The 16,573-nt window shown below is 38.9% G+C and overlaps 1 protein-coding gene across 1 annotated transcript; it reads left to right on the forward strand.

Annotated features, from left to right (window-relative positions):
* Positions 1-402: 402 nt before the first annotated feature.
* Positions 403-14,451, forward strand: LOC136831242 (zinc finger protein 420-like). The gene is made up of 4 exons (XM_067091294.1): positions 403-504; positions 4,990-5,102; positions 7,330-7,458; positions 11,421-14,451. The coding sequence occupies exons 2-4, from the start codon at positions 4,998-5,000 to the stop codon at positions 13,536-13,538; spliced, it is 2,352 nt and encodes a 783-aa protein (XP_066947395.1). The 5' UTR covers positions 403-504; positions 4,990-4,997; the 3' UTR covers positions 13,539-14,451.
* Positions 14,452-16,573: the final 2,122 nt, after the last annotated feature.

The raw sequence follows: 16,573 nt of genomic DNA on the forward strand, positions 1-16,573 counted from the left end.
AATCTGTTGATATAGACAGGGATCGTTTTTATCCTATGTTTGTTTGTCTCCTGAATTTTGTTATGAATATGACGTTTAAGTGTTTTGCCGGAAGTGCCATATTAAATCAATGACATAATTTAATCATAAGTAAACAGATGTTGGATACCTGATGCGAGAGCAAATTTGAAAGAATAGCGAGCTCTTCAACGGTACCATTGGTTGCGTTTCGTCAGTAATTTTACTGGAAAATAATATTTATATCGCAATAATTAAAACTAAAATAACCTTAAATAGATTTAAAATTTATATATCACTAAATAAATATTATTTTAAATATAATAAAATAACTTTATATTGCCTTTATCAATGAATATTTTGTGAGGCTGACTAAAATTCTGTACGAAATGCTTCCCCTTGATATTCTAATGGTTTGCTGGAATAAATCATTTGTTTACTTCCTCGACCTTGGAGGCTGCCACTTCTCTGTGTAGCTGATTTTGTCCATAACATAAGCCAATGACGGTAAATATGTTACTTTCTAGTATTTGAACTAATCTCATCGTTTAATTGTAGTCGAAGATGCAATGGGATAATTTTATATGGCGTTATCGTGTGACAGGTTTCGTTAGGCTGTCCCAAAGGTTTTTATGATTGTGTGCTAGCCTGGTGGCTGTCAGTGCCTGATATATACGGTATAGAACATCTGCAGGAGTACCCCAGGAATATAACTGGTTGTTTGATGACGTGATGTGGGCAATCGTAAATTCTATACAAATATATGGACATTATAATTTGCTACAGTTGTGTTTTGAGTTTGTTAATATTATTGTGGCAACCAAACCTTTTTGTAATTCCTTTACCCATGTTTCTGATAGCTATGGTGAGGCTGGATTCCTAGTGGGAAACTTGAGATTTAGGGATGGGATAATAGAAAGCCCAGAATGTATGAATTGCCTAAGTAAAGAAAATAGGCCTTAGAGACTATTTTAAAAATATATAAAAAGCAAGAAAATTGAGCTAGCATTGTTAACCAGCTCTGACAGGGATACATAGGTAAATAACCCAAGTGGTATTTGTTTACTAGAAATAGCCAAATATTGGACTGTTGTATACCGGTGGGATTCATTCAAGAGTCATCGTCATCATTTTCTCTAGTGGTGTGTATTTCAGTGAGGAACAATACCAGAATTGCCCTAAACAATTAACCCTTTCCCATAGTATCTGGAGTATACGTGAGTAGTGACCATGTACTTTTTTTAACAGCACAAGAACACTTGTTCATAACCCCAAAATATCCCAATATAGTTTTATTGTCTCAGCTTTTATCGTTTTTTTGATAAATTCCTGTTTTCTTTCCTTCCTTTCCCTTAACAAGCATTTAGTGTGCATTTTTCCCAATAGATGTCAGTGTCTTGTTTACTTTTATGATATGGCTTCAGATGTCAAATGCCCCAGGTGCCTGCCAATTTGGATACAATTATGAAGATGAATGACAACGGAACTAGTAGCAATAGTTCTGAAGCGCTAATGAATTCAGATTAAACTAACAGTAAATATTCATATTCAGATTTTGATGAAATTTCAGAAGTTACAGCTGTAACATGTTTTAACTATCCTCTACCATGAAGAAATATAAAGAAAGCCAAAGTTCTTGGGAACTACAACAATTCAATGGGTGGTATTCATTATATATTGCATGGATAAGAAATACTGAAATGGAGAATGTTGCCTCAACCATAAAATCAAATATCTCTCTCTCTCTCTCTCTCTCTCTCTCTCTCTCTCTCTCTCTCTCTCTCTCTCTCTTTTGCATGATTAAGATAATAACACTGTATCTTTATAATATTACATAACTGAATAACAAAATTAACTGTTGTCATATTTAAAAGTCTAATAACTTCCAAAGTACTTGAAAAAATTTTACAAAAAATATGCTCTGCATATTATCCTCTATAGAATATCTGAAACAAATAAATGAGAAAATCTGCTTAATTTTTTTATACATTTACAGAAAATATAAAAGGGAAGAGGTTAATCATGGTACAGTGAAAAGTGAAATTTGCTTCTACAGGAATACAAACTATCATTTTTCAAGCTGGAATTGGTTGTAGGTGGGTGAGTTTGGGGAACCTCTCACTCACTTGCAGTGGTTAAGACTACTTGCTCACTATCAAGTTGAAATTTAAGTTTTTTATTGTATGTATGGTATTTGATGTATATATTCAATGTGGATTTAAACATGAAATGAGAAGATAGCAGCAAATCATGTGAAGGACATAAGCAGGTGTTTGGTTGCCTTATGCCAATAGTGTTAATGTGACCAGTTTTGTTGTTCTGCATTGGTACTTAGAGTGTGCTGGCTGGTCTCCTTTGTTGTGGAGAGGTTCAGCAGCAGCAGAGGAAAGCCATTAAGATGTTTGCTGGTTTTTCAAAGAAAGTTAAATTCTGCTTTTGATACTAGTGAATCTTTTTGACTCCTTCCACTTTGACTGCTGTCTCTCTGTCTCCCTACCTTTTGCTCTTATGAGGGGGTTCACTTGTGACAATAGGTGACCAGCTTGTGCTCTCCAGAAATGTTTACTGAGGTTCTCATACTGAACTCTCCTCAAGTGAGACAGTGGTGTTTGGTTTCTCAGTTTGCTACCTCTTACCAATGTTTTGTCCATGGCATCACTGGAATACTGACAGATATTCCTACTTGGTATGCCAAGTGATCCATCTTTGCTGCTGTTCCTGCTACTGTTTTTGCTATGAAACTCAACATTGTTAGCCTCCTGAGGCTATTATCTTACTTGTTGGGATACCCCTGTGGTATCGAGTTCAAGCCATGCTTCTTTGATGCTGCTTCCTGTGGAAAGCAAGACTCATGGACAGAGCAAGGCGAAGAAATGCAAGCATGTATCTTCTTCCTCCTCCTTGTTGTCGTTGTTGTTGCTTAAGTTTTAGCCAGCATATGCCAGCATGGGCTCTTGTTCCCAGAGCAGCCTGTAACAGATGATCTTTTTTGTAATGAGAAAAAGAACAATAATTAAAAAAGGAAAAGGGAGAAAAGAATGTGCAGGGTTACGAACTTCCTCCTCCTATTCTTTCTCTTCTGCCTCTTCTTCCTTCGTTGGACTTCAGGTTACCATATCTTCTTTGGGGATTGGTGACAGCATTCACTCACCTGCAGGGTTCTCATCATTTACAAAGACTGTCCAAGACTGTTCCTTCTTGTGTACTTGTGCCAAGGTAAGCAAAGAAGAGTCTGATGCTGCCTCCTGCCTCAACACATCTTCTGCCATAATTAGGAGAGTAAGACTCGTGGAGTGAGGTGAAAAAAAGCAAGCACATATCTTCTTCATTCTCCACCTCTTCAAGCTCTTCCTCCTCTTCTTCCTTGTCATCTTCTGCCTAGGTCCTTCTGCAGGAAGAAGAGGTGGTGGTTTTGGAAGCCTTATCATAAGAAGTCAGATTCAGGTGAGCTCTTTCCTTCTTTGGAGTTGATGAAGCATTCACTGTGGTTGGTAGTTCTGCCATAAGTAAGGGTGACACCGAGTTCTCTGCATGTGCCCATGAAGCATTGTCTACCAGTATACCTCTGAAACCTGAGGCCAATCTCAAGCTCTTCCCTTTTTTGTACTTGTGTCGAGGTAAGTAGAGAAGAGTTGGTATTACCTTATCGCTCAGCAGTGAATGACCCTGGATGGTCCTTCATGCAAGATTTCCAGTGTGTGCAAATATGATAGCACACATGACTACTCAGATGTAATTTCTCCTTCACCTTCAACTGCAATTTTGAGTGATTACCAGTCAACTTCGACTTTTTATCATATAAAAGCCTCAGGGAACATGGATGATTTTGAGCAGTTATGAGTCAACCTGAAATTTTTACTCAGAGATGAGTACTACTAGGTTGTGTATACACTTATTTTGTTACCTGGAAAACTGGCTAGTTCTGACATCCTCAGAGGTGTAATTGCTCTTGAACAGAAACCTCCTCTACTCATTTTGTGACAACCTGGAGAAAGAAGTTGTGGCTGATACCCAGGCTATAGGTAAAGTACTTGGGCATGCTGGTGTTTTAGGCAGTATTGGCAGTCTTTCCACCAGACTCTTTCATCAGATGGCCCAGAGAAACTTCATTGCAGTTCCTGTTGCAACAGGAACAACCAATTTGGTTTCAGCATGCAGTCCCCAGTTACCGTCATCTCAGGAAAAGCTTGTTTTACAAGGTCACCTCCACCTGTGCTTGCTTCAATGGTAACTGAAGTGGCATTACTCATGCCCTTGAGCAGAGAAGCAAGAGAAACCTTAGCTTGGTGGTTGGGCAGCATGAACCTATTTGTTGGAGTTCCCTTGAACTCTCCACCTGTGGAAATGCCTCTGCTTTCAGTTTCATCAAAGAAGGGGCGGGATGCAAACCTGAGAGGTGTGGCCACCTCAGTCATTTGAACAGAGGAGCCTCATCTACACATTGATGGCTTGAAAATGCAAGCAGCACTGCTAGCCCTGCAAGTATTCCAGGATTGTGTGGTGACTTACTCTGTAGTGTTGATGAGCAATAACACAACCATGGTGACTTTCGTCAGCAAATGGGGCTAAGTGTTGGTTTCTGTTTCTGTAGGAACTAAGGCCAGAATTTTAAAGTAAATTGTGTTTCTCCTAGGTATATAAACCAGAGCATTTTGTCAAGTGCCCACCTAAACCACCCCACTTTGTTCCCAAGGCCGAAGGAAAAAGAGCTTGGTCACAGCCGGTGAGTGAGTGGTTTCCCCCTGCTCACTCTCTGCAATCACCAGTTAACCACCCTTGTTAAGAGGTTTAACAACCATTTGAAGCTCTCGCTGCAGTATACTCAAATGAAAAATACAAATTACTTAAAAAATTTATTATACTGTAATATGTTATGATTGTTGTTATACTGTATACTGTAGTTAATGATTATTTTATGATTAGCTAGTGATTGAGTCATTTTTCAGTATGAATGTAGCTTATGACATAACTCTACAAGTAACTATTTTTCAGAGTTCCAAATGGCCACAGCAGCAGCCAAGGCGACTAATGGGCCTGCGACACTTCAGGATAACCGTTATATTCCCTTGAATTCAATTTCTGACACTCTACAGCTTTCCTATTCTGTAAGTCATACACCACTTTGCTACAGTATTAATGTATTGGTAAGAATCAATTTAGAATTATCAGAGTTCCATGACCCTTTGAAGGGAATGTAAGAATTATGGGATATGGTCCTCCAATATCAGGTACATTTGAATGTTATTGATGAAGTTAGTGAATTTTTGTCCTTATAGAAAAGAAAACCATTATTGGTTTAACACAAGTCCCATCAGTTTACAATTGCCAGTAATTGCTGTCAGGTCTCTCAGATACACTAGACAGTGAAGAAGGGAAGCAATAACAATCCCCCTGGTCAGCCAGGTACATGGGAACCCCACTGCCAACAAAGTTGATAAGTCATTCTCTGTCTTCCACCCAGGGTATGCCAGTTTTGATTAATGTAGGAAATTTCACTCTTTGGTCCTTATGTTTAGATTTTTCTTTGTCTTGCAGTTTTCATGTTTTTTTTGTTTTTGTTTTTGTAAGCAGAGATTTAAATTTCTTTCACTGCTGGGTAAGAGCGTTGCCAAATTTTCTTCATTATGCTTATTACCCATTTTGTTTGTGTAGTGTGAGGCAGCTAAATACCTCAAGGCTTAGCCAGTCTTCAGCCAACTGACCTTGTATGAACTAGTACATGTTGCCAGATTCTTTTTTACTTTCTCAAACTTCTGGCTATATGGGTTCCCTTGGGCCGACGTAGCAGGTCCTACCAGTCTGTTGTACTAGATCAGTAACCTCTTGAGTGCAGCAGGCTCTTTTTCTTCAGAAAAGGCAGGAGAATGGAGCTGAAATCTCCATTCTCTGGTAGAAGGAGACGAAGTTCTCCTCCATCTTCAAAGCACCTTGTACCAGGGGGGCTTGCATGTCCTCAGGACTTTTTGCCTCTTTGGGAGCAGATGCATGCAGATCCATGGGTGGTACAAGCTTTTAGGAAAGGTCACAGGGCACTATTTTTTTACAAACAACCCCCTCTCAATCTTCAGTGCAAGTTCTCTTAGAGTCCTTTAGAAGTGGTTTGGCCAAGTTTCTAGTCTTATGTAAGGAAGTAAGGTCAATTGTAACCAGAAGAACTGTAGATGATTATGTGGTGATTCACAACCTGTGTAGGTACATACATTCATATATACAATGGCTTTCCACAAAAATACACATCACAGTAATAAGGTACTGTATACTGTACATATACAAATTTCATAGTTTGACACCTCGTTCAAGGACTAACTTGGGAAATGTAATGGGTTGCTCAGGGATTATCCTAAACAATTTTAGAAAAGGCCTGGTTCTTCAGTAGCTTGCCACTGCTTCATTGACATGGTTGACATCACATTGTGGGGGGATGGGGGTCACATCACCATCATCTTCCCATTTGAGGATTATCTGTGGGGAGACAGGTGAAATTTGGCACTGTCTCTTGAAAGTGGTTTAGGATAGGACAGAAAATTGAAGTACAGAAGAGTAGTCATGTTGGTAGCTGCTTTTAAGATTTCCCGAGGGGGAGATTGATAGGGAACAAGGATTGTCTGTGTTGTTGATAGTGATGGGGCTTGGCCCTCTGTATCTACAGCCACATATCTCTGACCACATGGGTGATCTTTTCATGTTGATAGGAAGCATAGTTATTTTTAGGAAACACAAAAGTGAATTGTACAGTATTAATAAACTAAGATAAGAGGGAGGACCTTTTGATGAGCGATAAGGCTCTTATATATAAAAGAATGAATGAATAAGGTTGCAACTCCCAATGGATGTTCCATAATCTTGTATAACTACTAGCTATACAGTAATGCCTGTGGTGTCTGCCATATGATTGGCATAATGTAATTTATTTATAATAGTTTATGAAACAATGTAACTTTACTGAAAAGGATAGCATATATTATATTGCTTAGTTGATAATGCATGGCTATGTTGTAAGGTAAAATTATATTGCCCTACCCGAGTTGGTAGTGCCTTCTAAAATACAATATAAAATTGTACCTGTGTCTGGTTTTGTATGTTCCATAGACTTCTTTACTATTTTGTAGCATATGATAGGTCTCAGCACTTTGCCAATGATTGTGTTGGTTAGTTAGTTAGTTATAAATGATTTGTTTAACCAGACCTCTGAACTCTTTTAGGGTTCTTCTCGGGCTGGGAATGATTGTGTTGGACTCTGATGTTCTGTATCCTTTGATGATTACTAAGATTATTATTGTCAAATGAAGATTATGGAAGGAAAGAAAAATGCTAACATTAACTCCTCGGCAGGTTGATAATCGGGTTGAGCCATACGAGTTAGTTGAAATATTTTATGGAAGTAGTTCTGTTTCACCTGCCACACATGCCTCTCAACTTTCTCCCAGATCTGCAGGAACTTCTTCTCCAGAAATCATGCAGGTATAAATGTATATATATTTTTGTAATGCTCTGTACTTATGTACAGTAGCTATTTTTCTTAAAGTATGATTTAAATGTCTTCTGTTATGTGTTAATAGATAGTTCAGACCATTGCTTTCAATATACTTTTCATATATACTGATTGTTTGTTTTACAGATGTTCACAGTAACTAGATAGATTTTAATATAATCAAAATTCACCATAACAGACTGTTCAGATGCATATTTTTTTATAATTCTAAATGATATTTTGTTTTGCTTTTGTTGTCTTCATTCCTCTTTGTTTTTTCTCTTAACAGCACTAGTTTGATACTTGTGCTTTTTTCATACTATTCTTTTCTTTTATTACATTCATTTGTCATACACTGTTTTTGTATAGTGTTTATTGCATTCATGGTTTTCTGTCTTTAACTTTGTTGCATTTTTTGGTCCAAAGAAAACATGTTTTCTTTCTGCTTTCACTTCCTATTTTTTAAAACTGTATATTAGGATTCATATATACTTGATGTTTGAAATGCAGAGTGTATTTAAAAATTTAAACATTTAAAAATAATTATCAGTAACACCTTGCTTAGCCAGTCAGTTATAGTCAAGGATATATTGAATTAATACTTTTTGTCCACTATTACCCAATTCCTACCATCCATGATTCCTACATGCAATGTGCCTAACACCATAGAATTTTCACGTGCGATTTTGTTCCTATGAGAATACAAACCTTGGCCTTTTACTGTGTATGGATTACCTTCAGTAAAAGCTGGTCTAGCCATTGAGGTTTGGTACCAGGATAGTAAACTAGTGGCAGGTCTGTTGGGGGTAGAGGAGACACACCCAGTCATTTCACTCTCAGCGTCAATTTTTCTTCTGCTGCATTGCTGTCAACATGTCTGCTCTGCTGGACTGTTTTGCAATAGCTTCTATTGTTTAAGTATTTTCTCTTTTATTCATTTGATGCTTGTTTAATAGCTATGTTATGTACTGTGACCTTCGGGGTGATTATTGTTAGAATGATGATACCTTACTTTCCTGTGAGAAGACTGATCAGTGTGGATGTGTGCGCTTGTTCTTTCTGCAGTTAAGAATGCATACTATACTTGAACTACATGGAGTACCTTGTTTTGTTGCAATATGGGGATCATGATAAATTGGGAGAAGTTGGATCTTAAGCCCAAGCAGTAGCTAAAGTACCTGGACTTGCTGATCGACAGAATAACAGCAAAACTCCTTGTAGACTTTCATCTCAGCAAGTTCACTGAAGTATCAGTGAAGTTCTTCTCTCAGGAACTGCCCTGATATCTCACCTTTGCTTGTTCTTCACATGCAGACTCACCTGCACGTTGTGACGCCAGATAACCCACAATTAATCTAATTGTGTCACTTGAGTCTGAAACAGTACAAGTCACCTGCATCCAGTCCTCCAGCACTCTCCGTGCCCCTGAGCTAGGAAATGAAGGATGATCTAGCTCCATGGTTAGATGACAAGAATCTTGTTGTGGGAGCTTTACTGAGTTTCTCCCTCCAGAGATGCATCTGTTCTACAAATCAAAGGAAGAGTGGGTGCCCATCTGGAGTGCTTATTCACTTCAGTAGTGTGAATTTGATATTCATGTGCATATTAATTTTTAAAAATGGGTTCAGTGCTTCTCAGGATCAGTTGATAGGCCACTCATTACTGGTTGACATGCAAGAGTGGTGGTTTGCCATGCTGTCTAGCTGGCTGCCAGATACATCCTAGGCTGTCAGAATGTAGTTACTGATCAGCTCAGGCACCAGGGGCAGGTGATAAGGATGGAAGGGTCTGAGTACCTTCAAGTAGTGGAAAGTCTTGTCGTTGGTTGGGATCACTAGTGAATGACCTGTTCACCATTTGGGTAAACAGTTAATACCTGCTTTTCTGCTCTCTCATGCTGGTCCTGTGAGCCATGTCAACCTAGACATTTACATCTAGCCCATGTTCAGCCTGATTCTTGTGAGTGATCAACAGTGATGATGACAATTGTGGCTGGATCTTGTTGATACTTCAAGAGAGTTACCCATGTGGCCCATACTGTTTCAGCAGCCTCATCTGCATTCACTGGCACATCACTGTTAGATACACTATAGCAACATTTGTGAGAGTTTTCACAGGGTTTTCCAGGAGATATCAAGTGGCATTTGTATGTTTACAGCAGATGTCTACTGGGCAAAGTGGACCACCCGCTCTGGTTGGTGTTGAGAGAGCGATGTCTCTCCTGTTGGACCACTGTACGGAAGATTGTGGTCTTTCTTGTCTACCTCCTGTGAGACAAGCTAAGACCTCTCTTAGTTCTTTTCCCAGTATTCTTCTGAACCCTGGATGATGTCTCCTTGTTCTTGAGCCCTGTAGGGGTTAATGCCATGAGTACACTTCACAGTGTGCACTGTAGGCAGTAGTAAAGGATGTTAGCAGCATCCCCTGAGGCCCCTAGCTACACTTACTTTTTAGCCTTTTACTTTTACCTCCATTCCCACTTCCTTCCCTCAGTCTAGCTGTCCAGCTCATCTTAACTATTACCTTGTTGTGCATTTGTGGAGTTTTCCCCCAGTTCCACCATGAGATTCTTGTACAGTACTTCATCTCCTTTATTTCCTGGATTTTCTTATCATGCTGCCCAACCACTCCAACTCCCTCTGTTCACTGTCTAAAATGCTGAATGGCCAAAAGTGCCCCAGTACTTGACTTGGTTTGACAGCCTAAATTTCATAAAAATCAGTCCATGTGCTTGAGGAGCTTCGACCAGTCTTTCTACCTTGCAAACGCAGGAGTGGGATGTGACACTAAGCTTGTTCTCCACGAGCCCCTGAGGGAAGCTTTATATAGGGATGTCATTCAAGACTGTCTTCCTGGTAACCTTAGAGAGTAAGCAAATTAGGCAGTCTTTCTTACCTAGTGCCCTCAGAGGGTTGAGGATACCTCAGGTTCTCATTGGTTCCTAGGTATGCGGCAAAGACTTACAGCAGTCAGTCCCTGATGAGAGATTGAGTTTTTTTTTTTATTCCCTCCCCTCCAAGACTTCATAGGTGATGATTGCAGTGAGATGATGTTATGCCTGGTTAGCTTTTTGAGGTACCATTTCCACAGGACTTGACTTCATAGGACTGTGTTGACATTGTACTTTCAGGTACTAGAAAGTATCCAAAAACATTGTCTTGTTCTGAGTTCAGGAGGTCTGCAATGGACATACGAGTCATCCAACAAGTTAGACAGCTCACTTCATAACCTGAATGAGGGCTCATGAAGTTAGGCATTACTCTGTCCCTGGCCCGTAAGTGCTTGGGTACCTTTTCTTTAGGCCCTGTGATGGCAGTTCAACGTGTAGCTCTCCCCCTCCCTACTCCAACCACTGCATAAATCCTTACCACCATCCCAGTCCACTCCACTCTTCTGCCACTAGTTAACTACCTCTTTCCAAGCTTCAACAACTGGAACAGGTTTTCCTGAAGGTGATCCACAGAGGAGACTTCATATCTGTATATCTAGGAGAAATGCTTATGATTTTGAATTTGCAGGCATGTATGTTCAGAAAAATCCTAATGATTTTAGATTGGAAAGTTTTTACTTATTGTTATTTTCATTGAACTTAACACTGGCAGTATTTACCTTTTGTACAAGTCAGATATACTTCTAGTGATGGACCTGACCTTCACCATTTGTTTGGGTATGGGGACACTTAATGAACCTTTAATTTATTTCATTGACAGACTTGGAGTTTTTAATTTTTACTTGCATTTATTGAAAGTTATAAGTTTGGTCCTAAATCTTAGGTAAATGTAAAAATTTTACCCTTTGACATTTTTAACCTTTTGTTTTACTTTCTTTTACTCTCCACAAGTTTTTATTATAATATTGTACAGTATTGTATTATGCCCCAGTAATGAATATTTTATTCAAGATGAATCACCGAGGAAGTTGTTCATATGTTATAAATGTGGTTTATTTTCAGGTACTAGAGCAAGCCCCAAAGGATAAACAACTCCCAGATTCATACACATGTGAAGTATGTGGTAGACTGTTTCGTGAGGCATCTCATTTCACAAAACACAAGCGTGGGGCATTATGTAGGAAACTTGCTCTTCGCATGGCAAAGAAAAACAAAAAGAAAAAGGGTAATGGAAGTGATTGTGCAAAAAAGAATGCAATTTTACAAAAGCCGTATTTGTGTAACGTTTGTGGTGCAAAATTTTGTGATAAGGTGAATGTTGAGCTCCATATTGAGAGACAGCATAATAGTAAACAGCAGTTGTGGGTTGAAATATCAAAAAGTGGGGGTTTTACCTGTGCTGAATGTGGCCGTTGGTTTCAAGACAAGGGTAATTTAGTTGAGCACCAAAAGCAACACATGCAGACATATCTGCACCAAAATGAACGCCTTAATCATTCAGGGGAAAGGCTGCTTGTGCCAGACCGCTCATTAGTCCAGCAACCACATAATGTAGCCGTAGCTTATTATCATGATGCTTTACATCAAGTGCAGAGCTATGGACAACAGCCTCAACCTTCACACCTACCTCCTCCACCACCTGCACCACCGCCTGTTGCCCATGTTCATTCCAACATGACAACAATTCTTCATACACCGCAGATGGGACCTACTAACTTGGCACCAACAGCACAGCCAGTTCCTCAGTCTACAGTGCCGTGTCTTTCCCCTTTGCCAAATCAGGTTCCTTCTATGGGACCTGTAGATAATATGTCCAAAACGCTCAAAAATAACAAATCAGACAAGCTGCTAACAAACAGTAAATGGAACATTTGTGGAGACTGTGGTCTTAAATTTGTGGATCCCATGAACTTAGAAATCCATATTCAAAGAATACATCCAGATTCATATATGTTAGAGACTGTGAATTTAGGGTATGGGACAATTTTGTATAAGACCAATAATACCCGTTCAGATGTACAGTGTTTGTTGAGTCAGAATGGTACGGTGAGTTCAGATACTAAGCAAAACAAACCAAACCCACAAACTTTTGACTGCATTCTGTGCGGTTTTAAAGCAACATCAAAAAATTATATTTTTAACCATTTACAAAATGTTCATAGTACAAGTAATGTCAATTTTATTCACGTCTTAGAAACTCTTGAATGTGGGAGAAAAGGTTCTCGTGGTGCAAAAGGTAAGAAGGGAAGCCAAGACCCACTTCTCCGGGAGCAAAGACATGTGTGCGATGCGTGTAAGGCAGTGTTTCTTTCAAAGGCAGAACTTATCCGACACAGGATCAAAGACAAGCAGTACATGTGTGGTGTATGCTGCCATGCATCATGCAGCCAGCTTCAGATAACTGCGCATATGGCAACACATGAAACTTTAGCAGATTCTACAAGAAACACTTCAGGCAGTGGACTTATATGTTGGATATGCGGTGTTGTTTTGTTGTCTGCATCGTTACTAGATAATCACATGGTTACTCATGGTACAATGACAGCTGAATGCATTACGTGTGGGGAACATTCAGACAGGTTAGAAGCCTTGGTTCCCCACCTTTCAGTTCATCTGCCCCACCAGTCATCTCGTGTCAGGTTGACTTTCTCCAGGGCAGATCAGCCTTCAACACCATACACAACAGAAACAGAGGTTTGTGTTGATGGTACTATAGGTGCTGATGCTGGTTTTCTGTCTTCCGGTCCTCTTACGGCAGTTTCGTCTGACAAGGAACCCACTCGAATTCCAGAAGCGTATGCTTGCAGTGAATGTGGTGCTTGTTTATCAGGTGCTGCACAGTTAGAAGCTCACTTACAGGTCCACCAATCTCCATGTGCTGCTAGTTCTCATGGATCAACTGCCAATCATGGTACATTCACAACCACAACTGCTACAGCAGTCTCCTCCTCACAGAATGGAGGAATGTGTGCAAGTAGCGTTGATAAAGTCCCAGGATCCTTTGAGTTTCGTTGTGAAGAGTGTGGGTTTTGGCGACAGGAAAGCGAGCCTGTCATGCGCCATATTCAGGCGGTGCACATGTCTGGTAATATGTTACAGTCAATTAAACTTCAGTCAGGTATAGTTCAAATCAATCCAATTCATGTTGTTACTCCCATCAGTGCCCTTTCAGCACAATGAAATAATTATTTTTGTTACCTGAGAATGATTTTTTTAAAGATTCAGATTGTTATTGTCTTCATTGTAAGATACTTGTATGTATAAATATTTGTTGAATAATGGATAGATCTAAATCAACAGTTAGATACCTCTTGCATGTACAGTATTAGATTTTATGAAGTGGTAAGCCTTTTTCAAATTAATACCACCTTTGAATGTTTAATTTCATATGATATTAGACAAGTGACCTTTGTTTAATTTGCAGTACTGTATTTGGAACCGTACTGCATATGGCATATCTTGAACAGGTAAATGACATGTAATCAGTATATTCCTAGTAATTGACTGTAAGTATTTTGTATGTTACAAGTATATGGAAAATTGTGACTCTAGGTTTGTGACGTCATGCTTCAAAACTCTGATGAAGCATTAGCAGGGTTACGTACACAAATACTGTACAGTACTGTTTTGGTTGTATCATTTATCCTAAGGATAATTTCATTTACGCTGAATTTTGGCATAGCAGTCGTTAATGTCTGTTTCGACTTCCACGTGATTCCAGCTGTTGTGCAGCTGTGGCACAGCGTAAATTTAAAAAGTATTGCTGTACTCCATGTTATGTACCAGAATATTTGGGTCTTTTATGAAGACATTCTGTTTTTTTAAGGTTATTATTTTTTAAAGGATACTGTATGAGAATAGTATTATGATAATCTTCAAAAAGAAACACAAGTGGTTTGGTTAATTCAAAAAGTGTTCTTTGTCATTTTTGGGTAATAGCTAATAGACATTTTGGTATGGTATTGGAAAAATATTAGGATTTATTAGTTTTACTTTTAAATCAAGCATACTGTTTGATGAAATAGAAATCATTTGTTGGACGGAAATTATTAACAAAAATAAAGAAGAAAAGTAGTCCGTGAAGGAAATGTAACCTGAGAGTATTTTTGTGACCTCATGTAGCTTTATGCAAGGGATATAACATCTTAAAAATGTGTACTGGATCCAGTTAGTCATGTTCAAGTACTTTTAGGCCAAAGGTGACAACAGCACTGGACATGATGCTAGTCTTGCTCAGTCACTGTCTCATTTATTGAATCACATGGACAGCCTCCACCTGAAATGTGAACAAGAATTAAATGCTTAAACAGTATTTTGTAGGGTGAATTTGAACTACAGTACAGGTAGATGTAAACACTATGTTTTAAAGTTTTAGTTGTGTGCTATTAAGCAACATGCATATGTTAAACAATTTATACAACATGCATATTATACACAGTCAATACTCGTATTAGAAAATAACGTTTTTTAATTTCTTTTAATTATGAACCCATCATTACTGAAGCCCCAGTTTTTAAGTTTATGAATTCTAGATTCTCAATTCCCAAATATAAAGAAGAAAATTGCCTGATGGCTGAAAAGGAGTGCCATACCTGCACACATATGGACCTTTGGTTCCAGATGGGTAAAAACTATTACTTCTTGTGTAATCTAAATTATGACTGCGAGAAATGAGATGGGTTTGGTTTTGGAAACATAGTGTGTAATGTTGGTCAGCCAAGAGCTTAAACTTGTTGGCCACTAATGCCAAACCCAGGTGCTTCCATTGTATCGACAAGTAACTTCAAGAGCTGTCATCCTTGCTAGGACCTTGGCCTTGTATCTGCTGGCCATGGGTATATGGTGGTGTCTCTGAAGTTCCTGTTGATGAGTCACCACAAGACCTTGGCTCTATTTACACCAGTCACAGGCACCCAGATGATTATTATGTGCCAAAACTCCAGCCGCTTGATTAAAGAATCTCAAGGAATTCAGTGCTACATAACCACTATGTCTGCTCCTGTTGGTCATCATTACTGCCTGCTTTGGAAAATGTTAGAATCACACCTGCTGAACCCCGTTGTTTCATGGTCAGGCTGAGCCGGTCTGGACTGGCCCAGACCAAGCAACAATGTTCAAGTCTTTTGACAACAAAGCTCTGGTTTGTTCCTGGACCATGGCTGGCTGCATTGCGAGCAGAGAAGTCTGTCTGCTCCACTTGATCAGCTGAGTTGGACCTGGACCAGCCTCATCTGCGATCACCACTAACACTGCGTGTCTTCTGATGTGGAAGTCATAGAAGTGATATTATTGATCTAGCACAAGATACAGGCTGTGTAAACAGTTTCCCAGGCAACCCATCAGTCAACTCCAATCAATCAGCTTATTAATTTCTGCCAGACTGCAACAAAATTATTATTAATGACTGAAATAAAGCTCTGTAAATAAAGTACCATTAGAATCGAGCAAAATGTTTAAGTGTTCTCATGATACTAGACCAACTGAATGCAACTTGCCAAGATAAGAAAAAGTTCTGAAACACTTTTCCTGGTAACAAAACATACTGAAAGCTGCAAAAAGTTTTGATAATTATTAAATTAAGGTAGCTACAACAACTCCAAGCACGAGTCAAGGAGAAATTTGTGCTGTAAAGGGCAAACTAAAGTAAATTAAACATTACATCAGCAAAGTCCGCCAGAACTTACTAAGAGAAAGGTAGATACACGAGTGAGACTTTTACCTAATTGCAACATAAGGCACAGAGGTGCACATGCATAATGCTACAAGTCAGTCAGCATACGATCTGTTGAATTTAGGAATTTAAGTGTTTAATACATACAGTCTAGGGCTAATGTAAATATAGCATAATGAGTTTGTAAGTCAAACATTTACATTTTACCAAATGAACTGGTTGTGTATGTTAATATACTGTTCAACATAAACATGATTCTGTTCTTGTTTCTTATACATTTATGTTGACCTTTATAAAGATAAGAAACAATTCAAGAGTTATTTTTACATACAATGAAAACTTGTAATGATAATCACTTATTACTGGAATGGAATGATGTTGGCTACACTTATACATTACAGGCAGTCCCCGGTTTACGACGGGTCCGGCTTACGACGCTTTTCAAATATATTCATCAGAAATTATTTACCGGTTTACAACGCATGTTCCGGGGTTACGACGCGTCGTATGCTGATCCGACAGAAGAAATATGGCTCCAAAACGG

Source organism: Macrobrachium rosenbergii, chromosome 48 (genome assembly GCF_040412425.1).
Source record: "Macrobrachium rosenbergii isolate ZJJX-2024 chromosome 48, ASM4041242v1, whole genome shotgun sequence".
Classification (NCBI taxonomy): Eukaryota; Metazoa; Arthropoda; class Malacostraca; order Decapoda; family Palaemonidae; genus Macrobrachium; species Macrobrachium rosenbergii.

Coding starts and splice junctions, on each gene's coding strand:
- LOC136831242 (XM_067091294.1), top strand. CDS start 4,998: ATGGCCACAGCAGCAGCCAAGGCGACTAATGGGCCTGCGACACTTCAG. Junction 5,103..7,329: donor CTCTACAGCTTTCCTATTCT/GTAAGTCATACA, acceptor ACTCCTCGGCAG/GTTGATAATCGGGTTGAGCC. Junction 7,459..11,420: donor CTTCTCCAGAAATCATGCAG/GTATAAATGTAT, acceptor GTTTATTTTCAG/GTACTAGAGCAAGCCCCAAA.